This window comes from Balaenoptera acutorostrata, chromosome 14, assembly GCF_949987535.1.
Source record: "Balaenoptera acutorostrata chromosome 14, mBalAcu1.1, whole genome shotgun sequence".
NCBI classification, from domain to species: Eukaryota; Metazoa; Chordata; class Mammalia; order Artiodactyla; family Balaenopteridae; genus Balaenoptera; species Balaenoptera acutorostrata.
In genome coordinates, this window is record NC_080077.1 from 12,723,333 (window position 1) to 12,744,671 (window position 21,339).

General features: G+C 40.3%; 1 protein-coding gene across 3 annotated transcripts in view; it reads left to right on the forward strand.

The window, feature by feature from the left end:
• The window catches only part of CNKSR3 (CNKSR family member 3), a 101,110-nt gene that overhangs the window by 65,757 nt on the left and 14,014 nt on the right, over positions 1–21,339 (forward strand). For all 3 annotated transcript variants that reach the window (XM_057527566.1, XM_057527567.1, XM_007186132.2), the window contains 5 exons: positions 5,512–5,714; positions 6,229–6,316; positions 11,661–11,702; positions 14,241–14,360; positions 16,383–16,442. In XM_057527566.1, the coding sequence (XP_057383549.1) occupies positions 5,512–5,714; positions 6,229–6,316; positions 11,661–11,702; positions 14,241–14,360; positions 16,383–16,442 (513 nt within the window). The remainder of the gene's footprint in view (positions 1–5,511; positions 5,715–6,228; positions 6,317–11,660; positions 11,703–14,240; positions 14,361–16,382; positions 16,443–21,339) is intronic.

Here is a 21,339-nt window from a genome sequence, read left to right on the forward strand (position 1 = left end):
TGTACCAACCTGTAAGTGTTTTGCACCGCCCGGAAGATACCTGAGTCCTGTTTATTATTAAAACTGTATGTTTTTCATACAGTAAGACATGTTTGAGTTTAGTCTTGTCCTTTCTGGGAACGCTACTTTTTGGACCTTTCTGCTCTTTCAGATCGTCTCTTTCACTTTGTGGTAGGACTTGGAGGGCAGGTCAATAACTTTGAAATCCACAGCGTGGGAGGAGAGCAGGCAGGATGGACTGGGGGCACGTTGTGGGCCTCAAGTGGGATAATTAACATAACAGCTGCCTCCCCGCTTTCCCCCCTTCCCTACCTCTTAAAATATTAGACTAAAGTGAACAGAGCTGGACAGATGCCAGAACCTAAAGCTGTGTTTTATCTCTTACAATTTCCTTCTAATTTCCTTTGTAGACAAAGTTTTGACCTCAGACTCATTCTGGACATGTTTCACGTAGCAGCGTGCCAGTGAACGCATTTGACGCGAGGGTCACGGAGGGTTCTTAAATGAATGTGCCTTTTCTGGGTTGGGGAGGGTTTCAGAGCATTTCACTAAAATATCTTTAGCCTTGCTATAATCTCCTTTTAAAATATTCTTATGGTAATGCATCTGTTGATTATACTGTGTTTAACCCATTCACACCATATAGATCTTTGTGTATATAAATAGGTGGTAATTTTTTGCCTTGGACCGTCTATCCCCTGGACAGTTAATGTGTGTTTGCTGTTGTCCCTGGTATTATGGAAGACATTTTTATGTAAACAGTTTAGTGGATGTTGATTTTATGATGGACAGGAAATGAGTAGAATTAGAAGTAAGAGAGGGGGGAGGAAAAAACAAAAACCACTGCAAAGTTTTGGAAAGAAAAGTGCCGATAGGATCTTTAGGAACCTAAAATAGGGAATAGCTATTGATTAAGGTTCCAAAACCGATGAGCAGATGGGCCACAAAGAGCTGGTTCTGGATAGGGAGCAAGGAGAAAAACTCCCGTTTGTGAACATTGACCTTGGCTGGCTGGAGTGGCTTAGGAGAGTGACTTGTTTTCTGAGGCAAACCAGGACCACTTCCCAGGATTGAGTTCAGAGTCGGAGCCCAATTTTTCTCCCTGTATCTGGGGCAGAGGGTGACTGGGACGGGCTGTTGAGCTGCTTTTTCCAGTAGCTATTAGCCACATGTGACTATTTAAGTTAAAATTAATTAAAGTGAAGTAATAAAATTCAGTTCCTTAGTCACAGAGCTACATTTCAAGTGCTCAGTAGCTACTTGTGGCCAGTGGCTACCATATTTGGATAGTACAGATAGAGAACATTTTCATCATTGCAGAAAGTTCTGTTGGACAGCATTTGTCTCTAGGGTGGGATTGAGAGTAAAAATGTATAATTGTAAAACCCATTTTCGTTGCCAGATCAACCAAACCCTAGTTTCCTAAAGACCAAGGCAGGGGCAGATTTGTTTTTAAGGTTGAGGTAGGCTGAGAAAGTGAACAAAGTTGGAATCCATACACGTATGAAGTGATACCACCTACCTGTGTGCTTAAGTGAAATACCTGTAATGTATCTACCTGCCCTGGGCGCTTCTGTGCAGTCGTGTACCCCTGAGATGACTCACTGTTTATCGTTTACCCAGCCTTGGCAACAGTTAAAAACTGTTATCCTTTTTGTTATGGGAAGAGATAGTGCAGGAAGAGGAGTCCGTGCTAGCAATTTGTATTTAACTTGATCTTGCTTATGAACTTATTAAACTGTGACGTATACTTCTTAGGTTGAAACTTAATTGAGCCAAGTCAGTAAAATGGATTTGACTGTGTGACTGTGAAACTCCTTAATCACCATGTATGTTAGATCACAGACAGAGCTAGTAGGAATGGGGAAAGAAAAGTGGCGGAGAAGTTGTGTAAGGTTTGTCCTTAGCTAAAATGTGTACAATTTATGACACCAGAAGAGCGAGAATCTGCCTCTTTCCTTTTCTCCTGTCTCATGGGTCGTTTCTCTAGCCAGACCAGGAAATGACCCCTGATGGCTAACTTCTAATGAAGTGAGATCTCAGTGGAGGGTTTGTAGTACGTGTCTAGATTTTTGGAAACTCATTTCATTTCTTAGTTTGTACTGTCTTGATACCTTATCTTAAATTAGCAATTTCTGAAGGAGACAGATACTAGGGGAAAGATTAGTGAAAATAATCAAATCTGGTCTGAGAAATTATTCATTTACTGTCTTTCATTGAGGGACACTTAAGTCAATAATCCTTTCCTGATTATGTTTCTATAGTAGAGGTTCTTTGGAGCTAATATAATCAGTTTCTTGTTCTCTTCTTATTGTGGAATGGGGTGGAAGGGGATGGAATTTTCCTTCCTTTCTTTGTTCCTTCTTTACTGCTTTTTAAAATTATAATCTATGTAGAAAAAGCAAAACTACAGTGACAGAAAGAAGATCAGAGGTTGCCAGGGCCTGGGGGTTGGGGAAAGTGACTATGCAAGGGTATGAGGGATGTTTTGGGGGCGATGCAAATGTTCTGTATTGTGATTGTGATGGCGCTTATGTGACTATATACATTTGTTAAAATTGATTATGTCGTGCACTTAAAATTAGTGAGTTTTATGCATCATAAAGTATACCTTAATAAAGCTGATTAAAATCTCTGAAGTACCTGAAAACATAAAATAAAATTATAATCTATTATAGCTACATCTGTCTATCCTTGTAGTCCCGTGATTTGTTTTTTTTGGGGAAAAAAAAAAGAATCAGAGAAACTGAATAGAAATGAAAAGAACCAGTTAACAAGCTACACTCCTCCTTTATTTTAATATTAAAAGTGGTAGGTTTGTAGAAGATTGAGGTTTAAAATTTCCTGTAACACTAAGATGAATTTAATCCTCTTTGAGTTCAAGAAATAAATGTTGTCTACAGTAATAAAAGTTCCGAGTAATTCATGGTGTCATTGGCTATAGAAAGCTGAGTTTCCTGCTTTTTGTTCAGAACTCTTGCTATGAGTCGGCAGGCTGACTAATTAACTGAATAAGGGGACACTTCCCTTTAATCATAGTCACAAGTGCTTCAAAACAAGCTGTGTCATGTGGCTCTTTATCCACTCAGTTTTGAGTCTTTGATTCTCTGATTTAAAAAGCCATGGTGAAAATCCATCTTTTTATTTTTATCTTCTCTACTGAAGGACAATGCCATATTTTGGTCTCCAGAAAATGACAGTGGAAAAAAAAAAAGAATGAATATCAAATTTAGATGGAACATCACTGTTAATACAGAAGACTCATTTTTGTTCTGAAATTTACATTTTTTTTTAAAGCTCGCAAGGACAATTTCAGTTAATGCATCTGAAGAGGTTTTTTTTCTTTATAATTGTTCTTAACTCTTTTCTATATAAATTTTTTAAAAAATATTTTTTATTTTCTAAGAAGCAACATGCCACATAAATTTAAACTTCGCATAAAATCTAATTAAAGTTTGAAATGTTTTCATTCAGGGTATTGTCTTTTGTTGTTACTGTTGCTACTTACCATTGTTCTTCTTGCCAAAAGAAAAAAGTTCTCACAGACTCCCTGGTTTATTTATGCTTTATGTATCTTGATCTGGGGACATTTCTCACCCCTCCCTGAGGCATTAGAGATGGGGCTGTAACAGAGGAGGGACCAAGGGACAGGCTAGATGCAGTGGAGACAAGAGTGAGGTCCAGGTTGGCTGAAGCTGGCTGAAAGAAGCTTCTAACACATCAGAGGGGATGGAGCAGGTCAGGATAGAATTTAGGGGTGCTAAACAGTTTGCTAGTTTGTGCTAGATCCAGGATGACCGGCCATTTCCCTTTTTTCTTGTCCAGCACCCATCCTGGTTTCTGTCTCATCGCTTTGCCCATTCTTGGACAGGGAGTGTGGAAGGGGGCATATACCGCATCGTGATCCAAAGCTTGTACCCTCGATGCAGACTGCCTTGCTTAGAATCCCCCCCCACTCCCACTGATAAGCTGTGTGACTTTGGAGAATTTATTGAATGTCTCTGTGCCTCAGTTTTCTCACCTGCAAAATAGAGATAATATCACTTCCACCCTCATATGCTGTTATACCTGAGATAATATTTGCCGAGCACTAAGCCCGGTTTCTGGCATAAAGTGTTCAATAGTGTTGGCCATATATTATAACCAATTTTTAAATGATACCACATTCTTGCTTTGCGATGCTATTGACACAGTTTAATATACCCCAAAAATATTTTCACTTTTTTCTTAAAAAATGATGAAACACCAATTTAGGATGTGTACATGCAATTGAATACTGAAATTCACCCTCCCCCCAAAGTCATGTCAGATTTACATGTCGTTTCTTGTTGTTACTTGGGATTTGTTCTTTATCTGGAAGAGAGTAGTCTAGGACAATATTGTCACGTGAAACGGATTTTTTAAAAGCACCCAGGTAAATCAAACATTGTTCGGAAAGAACGGAGGTTAGAAGCTCACAAGATGGAAGTGACCTTCCAGGTGAATTGATGTTTAGTCAGTGATGTTCTGTTTCTGTGTGACTTTTTTTTTTTTTTTAATTTATTTATTTATTTTTTAATTTATGGCTGTGTTGGGTCTTCGTTTCTGTGCAAGGGCTTTCTCTAGTTGCGGCAAGTGGGGGCCACTCCTCATCGCGGTGCGCAGGCCTCTCACTATCGCGGCCTCTCTTGTTGCGGAGCACAGGCTCCAGACGCGCAGGCTCAGTAATTGTGGCCCACGGGCCCAGCCGCTCCGCGGCATGTGGGATCTTCCCAGACCAGGGCTCGAACCCGTGTCCCCTGCATTGGCAGGCAGATTCTCAACCACTGCGCCACCAGGGAAGCCCCTGTGTGACTTTTATCTGATGGAAATTCCTCCATTCAATGACTGCTTTACGTCTGGTGTCCTGGAAATGCAGTCATGAGTAATACACACAGAACCCAGCTCTCGCAGAGCTTGCATCCGACTTAGAAAGACAGCAGTGACCAAGGTGGTTCAGAAATGACAGAGGTGATGGCTAGAGAGTAACCTCAGGAGGTACTTGGCAGTGTCTGGAGACATTTTTGTTTGTCACAACTGGGGACCGGATGCCACTGATATCTAACGAGTAGAGGCCAGCTAAACATTCTACCATCTACAGGAATCCCACCCCCCAACCCAAACGAACAATTATTAGGCTTTAAATGTCACTAGGGCCCAGGCTGAGAAACTGCTCCAGATGGTCCTGGAAGCCTTGAAGAGGAGGGGACATTTGGGCTAATTAGGATGTGATAGGAAAGAGCTGTCCATGCCAACCTTTGTGGGAGGAGAATTTCGGGAAGAGACACTAGCGAGAACAAAGTCCCTGAGGCAAGATGAACAGAGGGAAGGCTGGTGTGGCCCACGTGGGTGAGATCAGCACTGTGAGCAAATCATGTAGGGTTTTGTGGCTGACGTAGGAGTTATTCAGGTAACTCAGTGGGTTTTTGGTTATTACGAGAGTTTGGACATTGTTGATTGTTTTGAATTTTTCCCTTTGATTTTGTTTTCCAGAATTATGGCCTTGAAACCGATAATATGAAGAACTTGGTTCTGAAACTGCGAGCATCTTCCCACAATTTACAGAATTACATAAGCAGCCGGAGAAAAAGTCCAGCCTATGATGGGAACACCTCCCACAAGCCCCCCAATGAGTTCCTGACTTCTGTGGTGGAGCTCATAGGCGCTGCCAAGGCCTTGTTAGCTTGGCTGGACCGGTAAGTGATGGGTGTACTTTACTGTCCGGTAAAAGGAGGGTCTGAGATGCATAGAAGTCGGTATTTTGCCTGAGGAAGAGGAACCTTTATCCCTTTCTTGCCCTTGCCATTGGACCTGTCCAGGAGTTCGGGGTCAGTGGTCCATTTTAGGGTCCCTTTGGAAGTTCCTGAGGTGAATAGCAGGAACAAATTAACCTCAGCTTAGAGAAGAGTTAAAGTTGAGTTTTACTGAGGTCAAACATTACTGATTATTTGCTTGTATGAAGGCTGTCAGTTGACTTTTGAAGGGATGTTCATTCTCTTGGCTCATTTTTGGATGTGTTTTTATCTAGAACTTCTCTGTCTCTGTTCTATTCAGATTCCTATTTTGTGTGTTACTTGAGAGGCAACAGTTACATAACAATTTAAACCAGCTTGTTGTGTAGCTGTGCTTGTTAACACACAGTGTGGGATCCCAGTGGGTTCATCCTCTCCACTTTTTTTTTTTTTAAAGAGAATTTTCGTTGCTTTCTAGGGCTCCATTTACAGGGATCACTGATTTCTCAGTAACGAAGAACAAAATCATTCAGCTTTGCTTGGATCTGACCACTACAGTCCAGAAGGTCAGTACATCACTGGTGTTTTCTAAAAGTTTTTTTTCCCCTTTTTCTTTTCTTCAAAGGGTTTACATGCAGGTATGAAGTACCATTCTTTCTTTCTCCCCCTTTATCCCCCATCAGAGCTGGGGAGAGATGAAGGGCTTTAAGTTAGATGAATTTACAGATAGTTTCTGTGAAAAATGACCAGTGACCTTTACATCAGAGATTACCTTCTTTTGCTTTAAAATAATTGAGCTAATAGCCCTGTACTTTCTCTAAAATGTTAGAGCACTTAATTTTTTTTTAAATAGAAATTCTGGAGTAACTACATTTCACCATAATCTTTGTTCTGAGTATGTTACTGTATCTGCTTGTTAATTTTCTTTTCATTTTGACCTCTGGTGGTTAGGTTTACCAGTCAGGAGGAGCTTGGTGGTGATTCAGTAACAAACAGCCCCCAAACCTCAGCAATTTATTCCTGGATTATCTACATCCAAATGGGTCAGCTGAGGGATCTGCTTCAGCTCGCCTCACTTCAGGTTGTAGGCTGACAGAACAACCAGTATCTTATGTTGTTTGTCTCTGGGGCAGAGGGACAGAGAACCTCGGTGATTCTCACACTGACAAATGTTCTGGTTTGGAAGTGACACGTCAGTTTCACACACAGCTCATTTGCCAGACCTTCGCATCTTAGTGAAGACCAGGAAGATATTAACTGGCATGTAGCAGACTGTTGTAAAATTATTTTTGAATTGAGTTGAGGCCATAAAATATAAGGAAGAACTTGTTCTTTTTTCACATCTCACTAGGTTTGAAAATTCTGTGATTGCACATTTGTTTCCCCTGCTGATTTGGCAAAAAGTAAAGAACATCCTTTCCTCAGTTCTAACCATGCCATAAAATAGATGCAGTTCTGAAAAGCTATGTGCTTTCTGTCTGTTCCCGGAACATGAAGAGTGAAGTTTGGCTGTTGTTTAAGGTCCAGTCCTGAGCAGCCCTTGAACTTGAGGCACGTGGGACTTCATCGTTATGGTTTTGAGGCCATGTTCTTCGGAAAACGCTCAGAGCAGTAAAGTGGCTCTGAGTTTCAGCTCGTTTTTATGGTGCATAAAATAATTTTGACAGAAAGAGTCTGACACCAATCATGGTGCATTCATCACGTAGCCACCAAGTCCTGGCATTTGCGGTAGAGGCTGCCCAGGGGTACAGATCCCGCTCAGAAGGGTGCCCACTGGGCATCCTCATCACACTTACCCCTGTTTACTGGGGCCGCATGATGCCTGGCCCATGATTCATGGTACTTTTTAAATGTGTGTTTAAACGAATGAGATAATGCTTTTGACAAATAAGCTGTTGAGAATTTGTTGCTTATCAGGAAAAATTTAACCCAAACTTAAGGGACACAACAGGTGTTGTTTCTGTTTGTGTTTATTTTTTGTTTTTGTTTTCCCTTTGGTGCTCATTGAGCATATGCGTCAGAGACAGACAGCTATGGGTTCGAATCCTACCTCTACCATTACTTAGCCCTGGGACATTGGACAAGTCACTTCAAACTTATGAGTCTCAATTTTCTTATCTGTATAATGGGAATACTAACAGTTACCTTACCAGATGATTTGCTGGAATTTCTACAAGTTATTGTGGAGTAAGAAAAAAGGGAAAAAAAGTGTAAGAGGAAGACAAATGGTGACCAAAAAATTTTTAAATGTATGTATATATGTATTTGTAATATGCAATACATCTGAAAACCTATATACAAAGGAATATATAAATACAGTGGGCAATTTGGAAGAAAAGTTGGGTTTACTTTGGCTGGAAGAAAAGTTGGGTTTACTTTGGCTGGGAGAAAAGTGGGGAGAGAATGTAGGAGGCAAGCCAAAGAACAGAAAACACTTATTCACTTACAAAAAGCATATATGTGACTGCATTTACTTATTCATGCAAAATTAGACCTAGAGAAGTAGTATAGAATATTTAAAAAATAGTAATACCTACCTCAAAAGATTATGAAGATTAAATAAGATATATGTATAGCACAGTGCCTACTTAAGAAATAATAGCCTATAGTAGGAAATATAAAAATCTTTTCTGGTACTGCTTTTCTGGAGCCGAACTTGATGGCTTAAGAAGAAGACAAAGTTAACAAATATGTTGGGATTTCTGGTACTTTTTAGTTTATTTAAATTTGAACAATTTTTAAGGATTAAGACTGGCAATGTGTAAATATATATGGGAATGTCATTTTATGAACTTAGATTGAAAAACATGTTTAGCTCTTGACGGATGTGTGTTTTCTGTAGTAATTGGAGAGCGTAGTTGCTTTGGCAAGTAGTAAAATTTGTGTGCACAGTTGAAGGATGAGTGGAATGTCTTTTTCCACGTGTGGTGTCGTGGCAGCAGCAAGGCTGAATTTGCCAGGGGTTTCACACCCTCTCACAACTGCGGGAAGTGCAGTTTTTCTCCAAACTTCTTGGCAAAAGATCTGTTGACTCTTTAGGAAGAAACCTGCCTTTTCCATTTATTGCTTTTTTTTTTCCTGGGGAATTGAAGGAATAAAAGCTGTGTCTCTTTATTTCTGGTGACAAGGAACGTGTTCTCCTAGAGTCTGTATTCGCTGTGTCCCTGTGTGTGAAGACAGGCATTTGTTTGTCCCTTTTCTTCTTTCTCTGTTCCACATATTGCCACTCTCCCCTCCTCTTTCTTGTTACTTTCTCTGCATCCTTCCCTCTGATGACAGTGTGTACCTCTCCAGATTGGAAGGATAAACAGTTGTTGTTTTCTTCCCCCGTTAAGAAAATGGCACTCTTCTTCTTCTTTATGCTAATTAACTTTTTTTCTTTCCTTTTTTTAGTTGAAGTATAGTTAATTCACCATGTTGTGTTAGTTTCAGGTGTATAGCAAAGCGATTCACTTACGTCCCATGCCGAGTCCATGGATAGACCTTCCATCTAGTTTTCAGGCTATAATTTCAGGTGAAGTCTCCTGGTGGGAAGGGATTCTGATCTCTTTCCTTCATCTGTCCTCCTGAAGTTGCGAGGGCATGAAAACTGGCAGGAGACAACATGGCAGTGGCAGATGCTGGGTTCCAGTGTAGGAAGAAATGCTGAGCAGTAGAGAGCCCAGAAAAACTGAATGGAAAGAAAGCATACCACCCAGCAGAGGAGGGCAGGTCAGGAGACCATTTGTTGGGAGCTGGTTGGGTCTCAGGTATGGAGTATCTGCCTGATGTGTGTTATCACGTTTAATTCTCAACAGTTCTCTGAGACAGGTTTTATCATCCTCACTTTACAGAGAAGGAAACTGAGCTATGGAGAGGTTAAACCCATCTCCCAGGGCTCCTCAGTTAGCAAGAGAGTAGAATAAGGAAGAGCGGCAGAGAAGGGGCAGCTGCTAGCTGCCCTGGCTGGGTCTCTGCCAGGGTGATTGGCCTGAGTCCGCCGGCCCAGGTGACCAAAGAATGTGACACAGCTCAGGCCTGCTGTCGGGATCGTGAAGGGCTGACTTGGTTCCAGTACTTCTTTTTTCCATTCTGTTGCCTTCATGCCAAATAGCATGAAGTCAGGCCTGCAGCTGCTTCCTCCCGGTAGGAATGGGTGTGGGAACCCACGTTCACGGGGGCGGAAGGTAAAAAGCGGCGCTTTCACACGCTGCCTTGGACAGTTCGTGGAGACAGGCGTGCTCCTCGCCCACTGGCTCCGTCACCACAGGAGCCCATTTTCTTGGTGGCTCCTCGGATCCGTCAGGGAATCAAGTTGGAGGGACCCTGAGGTCACACGTGCACCTTGATGCTTGGGCCCTGGTGTTTGGCCAGGAGCTCTCTGCCTGTGGGTGATTACCTCCTGAGGATGGCAGCCCTCGTATCATTTGGGATGTGTAGTGAAAAATCATAAACACAAATCATTAGTTTTATTTCTAGCACGAGACTGTGTAAGTATTCTGTTTTGCTAAAGTTGACATTTCTTTGAGAATTCCGTCCTTCAGATGGTGTGAGTAGGGGAGGGGCCATCACGGTAGTTGATGGTTTAGTTCCACGCACAAGATGGAGGCCGAAAAGCACATTTTTGAACTGTAATCATTCATATTTTACAGCAGTTGCTCCTGGAGTTTGAATTTATATCAGATTCACACATGCAAAACTACATTCCTAAATTTCCTCTTTTTAAGTGTTTTCTCACTAGGCTGCTCTTTTCCTGAGAGTCTGTGTAAATTTTGGGAACAGTAGAGTGACTATTATTTCCCACATTTTTACCTAGTAGAGAAAATTTAAAAACCTTTTAAGAAGAAGGCACCTAAAATCTGATTATAAAGTCACATAGGGTAGACTATCATACATTTTTACCCCTACCCCCAGTGGCAGTAAAAAATGACCTAAAATGACATTTTGATTGAAGTGAACATCTTTGTCTGATAAATCCAACAGAGTTGATCAGTATCCTTCCTGTACATAACATAATTCGCATTTTCCTTAGGGTGCCCCAGTTTGGGATTTACGGAATGGTGCCAAGTAAACTGTCAAGAATCTCGTTGATCTCCCTCTTCTTCTGCATGCACTCTGCCATGTTGATTGAAATCTGCTGTAGGTAACGCTTCAGAAGGCTAACTGAGAGTTTCACGTTGGCAGTTTCACTTTGGCTGCTTTTCCACAGGACAATGGTTATTCCTATAATCAGCTAACTGGGTTCATAAGGTTCTGAGTCTTTTGTTCTTAAGCTGAGTAAACAATGCTTTGCATTCCAGCCCATTCTTTGATGTCATCAATAGCATACCTCAAGACCACTTTTCTGGCAGTGTGTTAATGAACGTTTTGTTGAACGCTTTTCATCTATTAAGGACCGAAATATCTGATTTAATCTCACTGGTGCTTAAAATAAACTCTGTGGCTAAGTTTACTCAAGCCCTTATTTGAAAGCTATTCTTATGGGCAGGCCCAGAGCTAAAGACTCCAGGCTTGTTGGCCCAGTGCTAGCTCAGCCTGGGGTCACATTTGAGAGTCATTGTCAACTTTCTTGGACTCTGACTTCTGGCTTCCTACTCTCTGTACAGTCTGGATAGTAGGTGGATTTTCAGTTCTGGTGATTTTTGTAGGCTTTCTGATCAAATAATTGGTCAGATGGGTTCCTTGGATGATTAGCCTCCTGGGTCAGGAGAGATTGAAATCTTAGGAGGAGTCAAATGTCAGCTCCTTTCCTGCTCTGCCCTCTTCTCCCATCCAGGTCTCTCCTCCAGATGGTCCAGGACTGCTCAGGCTGCAGTGTGGGAGGTGTGTCAGGGACCTCCTTGGACCCCAGGAAATATCTAGTGAGCTAAGCCAACGGTTTCTGAAAGTTTTTAGCTCTTGTAGTTTTCATTTTCTTCTTTCTTCCTTTAGGATTGCCTTGTAGCAGAAATGGAAGATAAAGTTTTGGCTGTAGTAAGTATACCTTCTAAAAGTTACAGTAAAATTCCTTTTCCCAAAACAGTGGGAATCACGTGAATTAAAGTAAATGTACTGTGGCTAATTATTTCAGGATATGCTTCGTAATATCGGCTTTTGGGATATGAGTCTATTAATTTAGGTGGAAAAGGAAGAATAAAAGTTATTTAACAATAAGACCAACTCCTGTGAAAATTCCTGTGCTTAAATTGGGTATATTGGGGTCTCTGCTTTACTTTTTTTTCCCTGCTCTGAACCCTTCATCAGGGTACAATTATACTTAAATTACTAACTAGCCTGTTAATCAGGGTTAAACTGTTGTGCAGATTTCACTTTAGGACCATTTTGTTTAAAAACAAAAATCTTGGCAAAAACCTCATGATAGAAGGGAGATGTACTGTGACTGTTTAAAGAGCATTCTGTAACTATTCATCATCGCTTCCTCCTTTTGACATAAGCCAGCCTGTGCTCTTTTGATAAGGCCTTCCTCCTACTGATGTTGAGGAATTTAGCAATGAAACTGCTATAAATATATTTTCCATAAATAGGGAGGCTAAACACATTGGAGGAATGTAAAAAGTGTCACTTCTTGGATTCTCCCCCTTGGGGAAAAAAAAATCACTCTTTGGAATCTCCTGATTTCTTTAGTTGTTTAATTTTCAAAGGTTAGATGAATTTGATCGGGAGAAGTAACCACACGTAGCCACTGTGATTTCTACACGGGGACCACTTAATAGAGATCCTCACGTCTCTACAGTTGTACCCGGTCAGTGTTTGGCGTTCAGAGAATGTGAGCCATCACTAAAAAGATCATAGACCTAAATGTAAAACGCAAAACTATAAAATGCCTAGAAATAACAGGAGAAAATCTTGGTGACCTCGGGTTTGGCGATGAGTTTTTAGATACAACACGAAAAGCGCGATCCATGAGAGAAAAATGGATAAGGTAGACTGCATTAAAATGAAAAACACTGCTCCATCAATGCACTGAGAATGAAAAGACAAGCGACGGACTGGGAGAAACTGTTTTCTGAAACACATATCAGATAAAGGACTTGTAGCCAAAATACACAGAGAATTCTTAAAACTCAATAATAAGAAAACAAACAACCTAATTAAAAAGTGGACAAAAGATCCGAACAGACACCTCATGGAAAAAGATATACAGCTGGCAGATAAGTATATGAAAAGATGTTCAACACTGTGTTTCATTAAGGAATTGCAAATTAAAGTAACAACAAGGTACCACTATACACCTGTTAGGATAACTATAATCCAACACATGACGGCACCAAACGTGGAGCAATAGGAACTCTCGTTCATTGCTGATAGGAATGCAAAATGGTACAGCCACACTGGAAGACCCTGTGGCAGTTTTTTACAAAACTAAACATACTCTTACCCTACGATCCAGCAGTTGTACACCTAGGTATTTACCCAAATGAAAGAAGCTTATATCACAAGAACCTTCACAGAATGTTAGAGCAGCTTTAATCCTAACTGCCAAAACTTGGAAGTAGCCAAGATGTCCTGTAGGTGACTGGTAAACAAACTGGTACATCCAGACAATGGAATGTTATTCAGCAATAAAAAGAAATGAGCTATCATGCCATGAAAAGATATGGAGGAATCTTAAATGCATATGACTAAGTGAAAGAAGCCAATCTGAAAAGGCTACATACTGTATGATTCCAGCTATGTAGGATTCTGGAAAAGACAAAGCTATAGAGACAGTAAGAAGATGGGTGATTGCCAGGGCTTCATAGTGGGGGAGCAGGGACAGACAAGTAGGTGGAGCAGAGGGGATTTTTAGGGTAGTGAAACTCTTCTCTGTGATACTGTGATGGTGAATATATGACATTACGCATTTGTGAAAACCCATAGAACTGTACACCACAAAGGGTGAACCCTGATGTAAACTACAGACCTTAGTTAACAATAATGTAACACTATTGGTTCATCAGTTGTAATGCATGTACCACACTAATGCAAGATGTTAATAAAATGTTGTTATTATTAACTGCTCTAATAATATAACTGTGTTGGAAACTGTGTTGGGGTAGGGAAAGAAGTATATAGAACTCTAATATCTGCTCAGTTTTTCTCTAAAATTAAAACAGTTTAAAATATAAAATCTATTAAAAAAAAGGTGCAGGCAAAAGTATATATTTTTTTACCTTGTCCGTATTTGGTATGCGGAGAATGTGAGCAATCCCTAAAAAACCACACAGATGGCTGGGGAATACAGGACTCTTTAACTGCTGAAAGGGGTTTTCTGCCCAGCCTGTGCGCTTCAGTGGTTGTACACGAGTTAATATAAAAGGTGCACTTTTTAAGCAAAGCTGAAATAGTGGCACTATTCCCACACATTGCAAATATGGAACCCAAGTGCCGTGTGTTCACTGAGCAGTATTATCACAGTACTATCACAACCAGAGCTAAAGATGATAGGTGAAGTGCATTTAAAAAAAAAATTCAGCCGGAGATAAACTTGGTTAATGATTGAACCTTCCCTGTTTGCCTCTCCAACTCTAGGTCAAGGTTTTAAATGGCATCTGTGATAAAACAATCCGATCTACCACGGATCCTGTTATGAGCCAGTGTGCATGTCTGGAAGAAGTTCACTTACCAAACATTAAACCCGGGGAAGGCTTGGTAAGAATTCTGGCAACACTTGTTTATTTTCAAATAACATGATCATTTATTAAAGTTGGTGTGTATGTGTGTGTGTTTTTTTAAATTCCTTATTGCTTTCACTAGAATTCTGAATAGTAGAATTCAATTAGACTGTCTTCCATTATGTAGTTAGGAATTTGCCATCTTGAAGTGTTGATAAGTTTTATGTCTTCAAAGTATAAAAATAAATAGTGTTTTAAAACTATATACTCATATCTCGAAGGAATTGTCTTAACAGTTTTATTTTTAGGTCTTAGCAATGCAAGGAGAGAGAAAACATTTCCACAAAGGAAAGATGGTCTCTGGGTACAAAACAACATCTGCTTTGAAGTCTCTGTTACCACTTAGGCTGAGAAGAGACTGGGTGAAAGAAATGATTCTTAAAAAAAAGTTCAGAAATGCCTTAGAAGTAATGTATGAGCTCTGTAATAACAGGCCCTGAGAATACATACAGGTAGATTCCTAGATCAGCACCTAGGTACCTACATCTCCAAATACCTAGCGTGCAGCCAATATGGTTAATCTGCTGAAATTTAAGTGAGGAAACTGTGAGGCCCATTGATGAGCTTAGAGGCTTTGAGTCAGAGAGTGTGGTTTAAATCCCAGCGGTCAAGTGACTTTACCTCTTTATGTGTCAATTTCCTCATCTGTCAAAAGTGAATAATAATAATGATAATAACCCTCAGAGGGTTGCTGAATGTATTAAATTAGATGATGCATGCTGAGTGCCAGATGCTGGACGAATAGTATGTGTGCAGTAATTGGTGGCTGCAGCTACCGTGGCTGGTATTGATGAAGAGGAGGAGGGGGAGGGGGAGGGGGAAGGGGAGTGCCTAGTGTGTAGGTAGCTGTGGGAAGATATCAGGGCAGTCTCTGCTCTCAGACAAGAAAACAAAAATCAACCAAATGTTGACAAGCCCACATTCTTGGTAAGGAGAAATGTACATACCGAGACTGCTTGGCTTCAGAGTAAATGATGGCTTATAATGGAGTACACACAGAAGAGTTCCTGGAGATGGGTTTGTTCACATATTGAAGCGGAGAACTGCCTCGCGTGGGCAGAAATGGAGTTGCCATTTCAGAAGGTAAAGTTATACAAGCAAAGCTCTGGGAAGAGGAGTGCTGTGTGGAGGGGGAAGCCAATTACTCCGCCGATGAAAGTGATGGGAAAGGAGAGGACAGGCAGAGCGGTTCAGGTGTTAGCATTGGATGAGATGCTTATTGCAGAGTGCAGTAGGTTGCTGAGCAGGGCAAGTTCACGGTCAAAATGACTTCCGAGGGGAATCTGTGTTATTATCAATACAACGTTGGTACCAGGGTGAGCAACTACTCTTTGCTCTGTTTACTTTTGCTCTTTCCCCATCTTATCAAAGTTTAATAAACCTTCTTTTTTATACATGCTGTGTCAAACTACAGAGGTGTTTCCTCCATGCTAGGCATTCACCTCTGAGTTTGCCTATCGGGCCTTTGAGGAAGGAGCGTATTAATCTTTACGCCCCCCCTTAAAATGCAGGAGTGCCTGTTTCTAATTTACTTCCTATGTTGTGTTACTTAACAGTCTTTGCTCATACATCCTGGTCTGGTTGTTAGTGCCTTGAATAAGTTACCGTGCGGGGACTGCTGAGACCAAATTAACTGAATATATTGTGTCACTACACAGAGAAGTGGTCGGGAGAGGACCGGCCTTATTTGAACTGCCTCATTCATTCAACAGGTCTGAGAACATTCTTTCCGAGTCCCCAGAGTTAGACCAAAATTCTGTGCGCCTGGTACACAAATTATAATATCAAAGAGATCTTGTTTCTGATTTCTTTCACCAGTATTTCGCCTTGGTGAGTTCCCCTTCCTGCTCTGTGGGTCTTGTTTTGCAGTGTTTCAGGAGACTGAAAAATGAGTGGTGTTCTGAAGGGACTGCCTTTAATGTTTTATAAGCTTACGTCTCACTTGCGGCTCTGTTTCTCGATGCTGGAGTAATGAGTTAATATGTCTGACCCACTCTAGGGCATGTACATCAAATCAACCTATGATGGACTGCACATGATTACTGGGACCACAGAAAATGTAAGTGCTTATCCATTAAATGTAAAACCATTGTGTGGTCAAACAGATTTGACAGAGTCCCTATGCTTTTCATTTAAATGTGTGCGTGCTGTATGCTGTTGTATTATCTGTAGTGGGAGCGACGGTGCCTGTCTTGTTTATTTCTGTGGTAGCATGCAGCTTATCCGACTGTCGTCAGTGTATTCTTTAAGTTGTCCTTTATTGCTCTCGTTCACACACCTTGCCCAGTTTTCACCGCCACCCTTGCGTTTATTATTATTATTATTATTATTTTTGCACCCTGAAAACGTTAACCCATAAATACAAAAAACAACGATCTCTTTGTTGTTGAGAATCCCTCTTATAAGAGCTGGAATTGGTGACCATATGTGTAAAATACAGTTTTTTTAAAATGGAATTTATATGTGTCACCAGAGTGGCTATTTTGGGATTTTTGCATGACAAAGATTCTTTTTATAGAGCTGGATTTCATAATATTTGCATGATATTGAAATTTAGTTTTTCTCCCCCCTAATCCTTTGAATAGAAAAAGCAGGGCTGCTTCTACTGAAAGGGACTTTGTACCCTGTTATCTTGCTTTTGAAAATTCTGCTACATGAAAGGTTTTTCTTTTTTTTTTTTTTTTTTTTTTTTAATTTTATAGCTACTTTATTTATTTATTTATTTTTATTTTTGGCTGTGTTGGGTCTTCGGTTCGTGCGAGGGCTTTCTCTGGTTACGGCAAGTGGGGGCCACTCTTCATCGCGGTGCGGGGACCGCTCTTCATCGCGGTGCGCGGGCCTTTCACTATCGTGGCCCCTCCCGTTGCGGGGCACAGGCTCCAGACGCGCAGGCTCAGTAGTTGTGGCTCACGGGCCCAGCCGCCCCGCGGCATGTGGGATCTTCCCAGACCAGGGCTCGAACCCGTGTCCCCTGCACTAGCAGGCAGATTCTCAACCACTGCGCCACCAGGGAAGCCCGAAAGGTTTTTCTTTAGCCCCTCAAACATTTTGAATTTGTGAAAAGTAGAGCTAATTGAATACTTTCTTTATGCAACCTACAGTATGGCTAGCTTTTGAACGACATTGATATGAAGCTAGAAATGTCTGAAAAGCTTCCCTGCGTCTGTGGAAAAGAAGCATGTGTCTATGGAATTAGTTACTATTTAATCAATTAAGACAAGGGGAAGTAATTCAAGAAACAAGAGACTTGGCAACTACTTTTCTAATCTGGTGGAAATATGTATTGGAGTTTGAGCTTCAGCTGCTAGGTCTGTTGATAAAATAAAATAGCACGATCTTTGATGAGGGTTTGTGACACACACTTGATTTTTGTAATTAGAAAAAAATGGCATCGCTTAAGGCAGTCAATGAGTTATAAATTAATTGTGCAGTTCTGGGAGATGAATGCATAGAAGATGGTAGTGTCTTTAAGCATTCTTTGTTGAGCTCCACTGAGAATACACTGAGACCACTGGGAATTTTTATACCACATCACCTAATAGGCAGTAATGGCACAGGACGTTCTTATAGGCTGGGGATGGTGCAAAAGAAAAAAAAAATCACAACAAATGCTCCTTCCTTATCCTTATCAGAGACTTTATATATTTTAGCTGAACCGCAATGAGAACATACTCATGTACCACTCAGTACATTTGTGGGGGGGTTGGATAGATTCAGAAGAATGGTGAATGTCGTTTCAGTTTTTAAGAGAGTTAAAGTTTTGTGTCTAGCAATTTGGTGATTGCATTAACAACCAGACCTGTGCAGTTCCAGACTCAGTTGGGTCTTTGAATCAATTTCAATCTCGGAAGAACATGTAAAACACTATAATAGTATTACCAGAAGGCGCACAGATTTCTTCCTTTCACTGTCTACCCCTCTCCCTCACTGCCCCCCTCTGCGCTCCGCTGCCACTTTTAAGGATGAGATAACTAAACAAAACTGCCTTATGAAATGTCAAATGATACATTCTGTAGAATTCCTACTAGATCATGGGACTGGGTGAGAGATTCAGGGTTTCCCTGGATGTGGTCGATCCTAGAGCTTCCGTACAGGATGGTAAACAAGTCGTCCTAGAGAGAGGTGGTTTCCATTTTGTTAAAGATCAAAAAAGGGAAAACTTGTCTTTTTCCATCTGGTAATCCACTTGAAAATGCCCCTCATTCTTTCAGTCAATCACCTTGTGTTCATTGTGTGTCTGGAATATGCCAGATACTTTCTAATTCTTGTCAATGAAAGTGGGAAGTTAGGTAAGAGTCCACTTCTCAAGGGCTTGAGCTGGCTATTTTACACTTAATGCTGGACATTTTACACTTAAATGACAGTAGAAAAATGCCAGCTCCAGGACAGCTTTCTGGCTATCACTTAAGGTCGCTGTGACTTAAGCGACCCTAAGTCAGAATGTTTTAATGCAAGTCTAGTGTTGGGGGGTGATAGTGGACAGAATTCCCAAACTGCATTCCCTCTATCTTGGACTCCAGGCTGAAGCAATGCCAGAAGGTCATCTCAGGCCTCCTGTCCACTTTTTTGGGTTTTTTTTGGAGGTTACCTGAGCAGCCAGGATCATTCCAAGGTGAGACTAACAGGATCTAGTGATTCTCTATCTTCTTTTTTGATGTTGTTCAAGACCTTGGCAGAAGTCTTGATAGGACCTCGTCCGTACTCCTATTCCCCACCCCCAACATGAGTTGGGAAGTAGGTGAGCCTCTGAAGAATGGATGCACTCTTCTCCAGGTCATCACTCTTCTGCAGCAAACCAGAACAAGCATCATTTTTCAATAGTCCGGCACATGGTGAAGATAGGCAAGAGCTACTGCCCTAGGGAGAATTTTGGTTATCAGGCTCTCTCTTTACCAGTGTTCTGCCAAGCACAACTCTTAATCACTTGGTAGGATATTTGAGAAATGAATGAGAGAGGATCCGTAAGAAGGGAAGTCAGTTCAGGACACCGGGGCTTGTTTTTTAGATTGCATATCTATAAACAGGGACTTCATGGCCTCAGGGCCATCTTTTAGAAAGTGAAGCGTACCTCAGATGAATCCCCAGCCCAGGAAGATTAATTGGACTGGACTGATGACGATCAGACTTACTAAAGTTGATCTGTAACCATGGGTTAGGCATCTGACACCAGGGGCAAAAAGGAGCTTTGATACATTCGTTTGTTTAAGAAGTGCTTCAATAGAAAGAGATTTGAGACAAGCCATCTGCCTGTGGTACCCACGATGCTAGTCTCTCAGGTGAGACATTGCTGGTTGTTATGGTAGCAGGTTAAATGCTTTCAAAAACAACTGTAATAGTTACCTATGCTTTACGTTGGCCCTAGGTAAATCAAAGAGACTGTTTCTACAGTTTAACACTACTTGCTCATTTTCTTTCTTTTTTTTCCTCTCTCTTTTTTTTTTTTTTTTTTAACTTGCTCATTTCTTTGTTGAGCCTATCACAACAGCTGAGTGAGAAAATTCAGCAAGGGTGTCTTGAGTTTAGTTGCTGTACCCATCACTGTGTTCAAAGGTGCTATTTTTAAAGGATGGTTGTAAATTGAAGATTCAGTCAGCTATATAAGTCACAAAATAAAACACTCTGGCTTAGATAACATTTGATTATGATTTGACATCAAAGTTTGATCCTTTCTTTCTCTTTTGATCATATGAAATATCTTTTTTTTTACATAGTTCTGCTTTATTTTATTCCATGCATTTGTTGTTTTTGCAATTAAATAATAATAATAATAATAATAATAATAACAAACGTATACTTCTAGGAAGGATTCGACATTACTGTTATTCTAAAATATTTTTCAAATTTCATGTACAACTAAATGCCAAAATGTTTAAGTCTGAAAAATAGTGAGAGAAAAAAATTTGAGATGAAATAATGGCACAGATTCCTTTTAAGATGAAATAATCACTTCAACATATAATTATAACTTGTCAGGGGAAAAATTTTAAGGTACTACTTTAATTTTAAAAACCACATAATAAGCATAAAATTATATTCTGCATCTTTCACTTACTACGTGTCCATAACACTGGACACATAGTAAGTTATTTAACACTGAATCTCAGTGTTCTCAAAACTCCATAAAATAAACCTAATGATATCTTAGGCTTAGGGAAAGGTTGTTGGCAGAATTTTTTTTAACCATTTTTAAAAATCATCTGAAATATCTTAAACATAAAGAGTTTAGTTTGAGTCAGTGAACCAGAAACTATGGGAAAATATTTGACAAATAGGTTACATCCGTTTATCTGTCTGTACACACATATGTGGATGTATATATATTTGTATCAATATTTGCAAATTTGTAGCAAACCATTATTTGAGGGCAACAAAGCCTGGACTTTGTTTTGATACTGTGACAACACATTCACTTAGAATTCCACCTGAAAATGCAAAAAAGTTTAAATTTTCTCTAAAGAAATATTTTCTATTGTCACTCTCTTTCTATGTTAATAGCATTATGATAACATGTAAAACAAGTTTAAGTAAAAGTAAGATTTAGTTTTAATAATTGCTTAAAAGGAAACGGTATGACAGAGGTACACTGATGATCTTTACACATTAAGCAGTTGGTCCACGTTTAGCAGTTGGTCGGCTTTTACGAGATTAATTTTGATAGGGATAGAGGTAAGTTTCATTTTAGATGAACCAATGGCTTTGATCAGCCCATTATGTGGACAGTGCGTCCCACTCTTCACGATAGCTTAGATGAACCTTGGCTGTTCCAACTGACAGATTATCTGTTATAACAAACTGCTAATAAAAGAGAGAACACCAGTACCCACATGCCAAGTTCTACAGGCTGTGTACCTTGAGGGAACTCAAGTACACCGTGTAACGTTTCCTGAGAAGATTATATTTCCATTGCTCGTTTTCTGTAGAAAAAAGAAAGGAGACGAAATAGAAGCAGAAAGAAG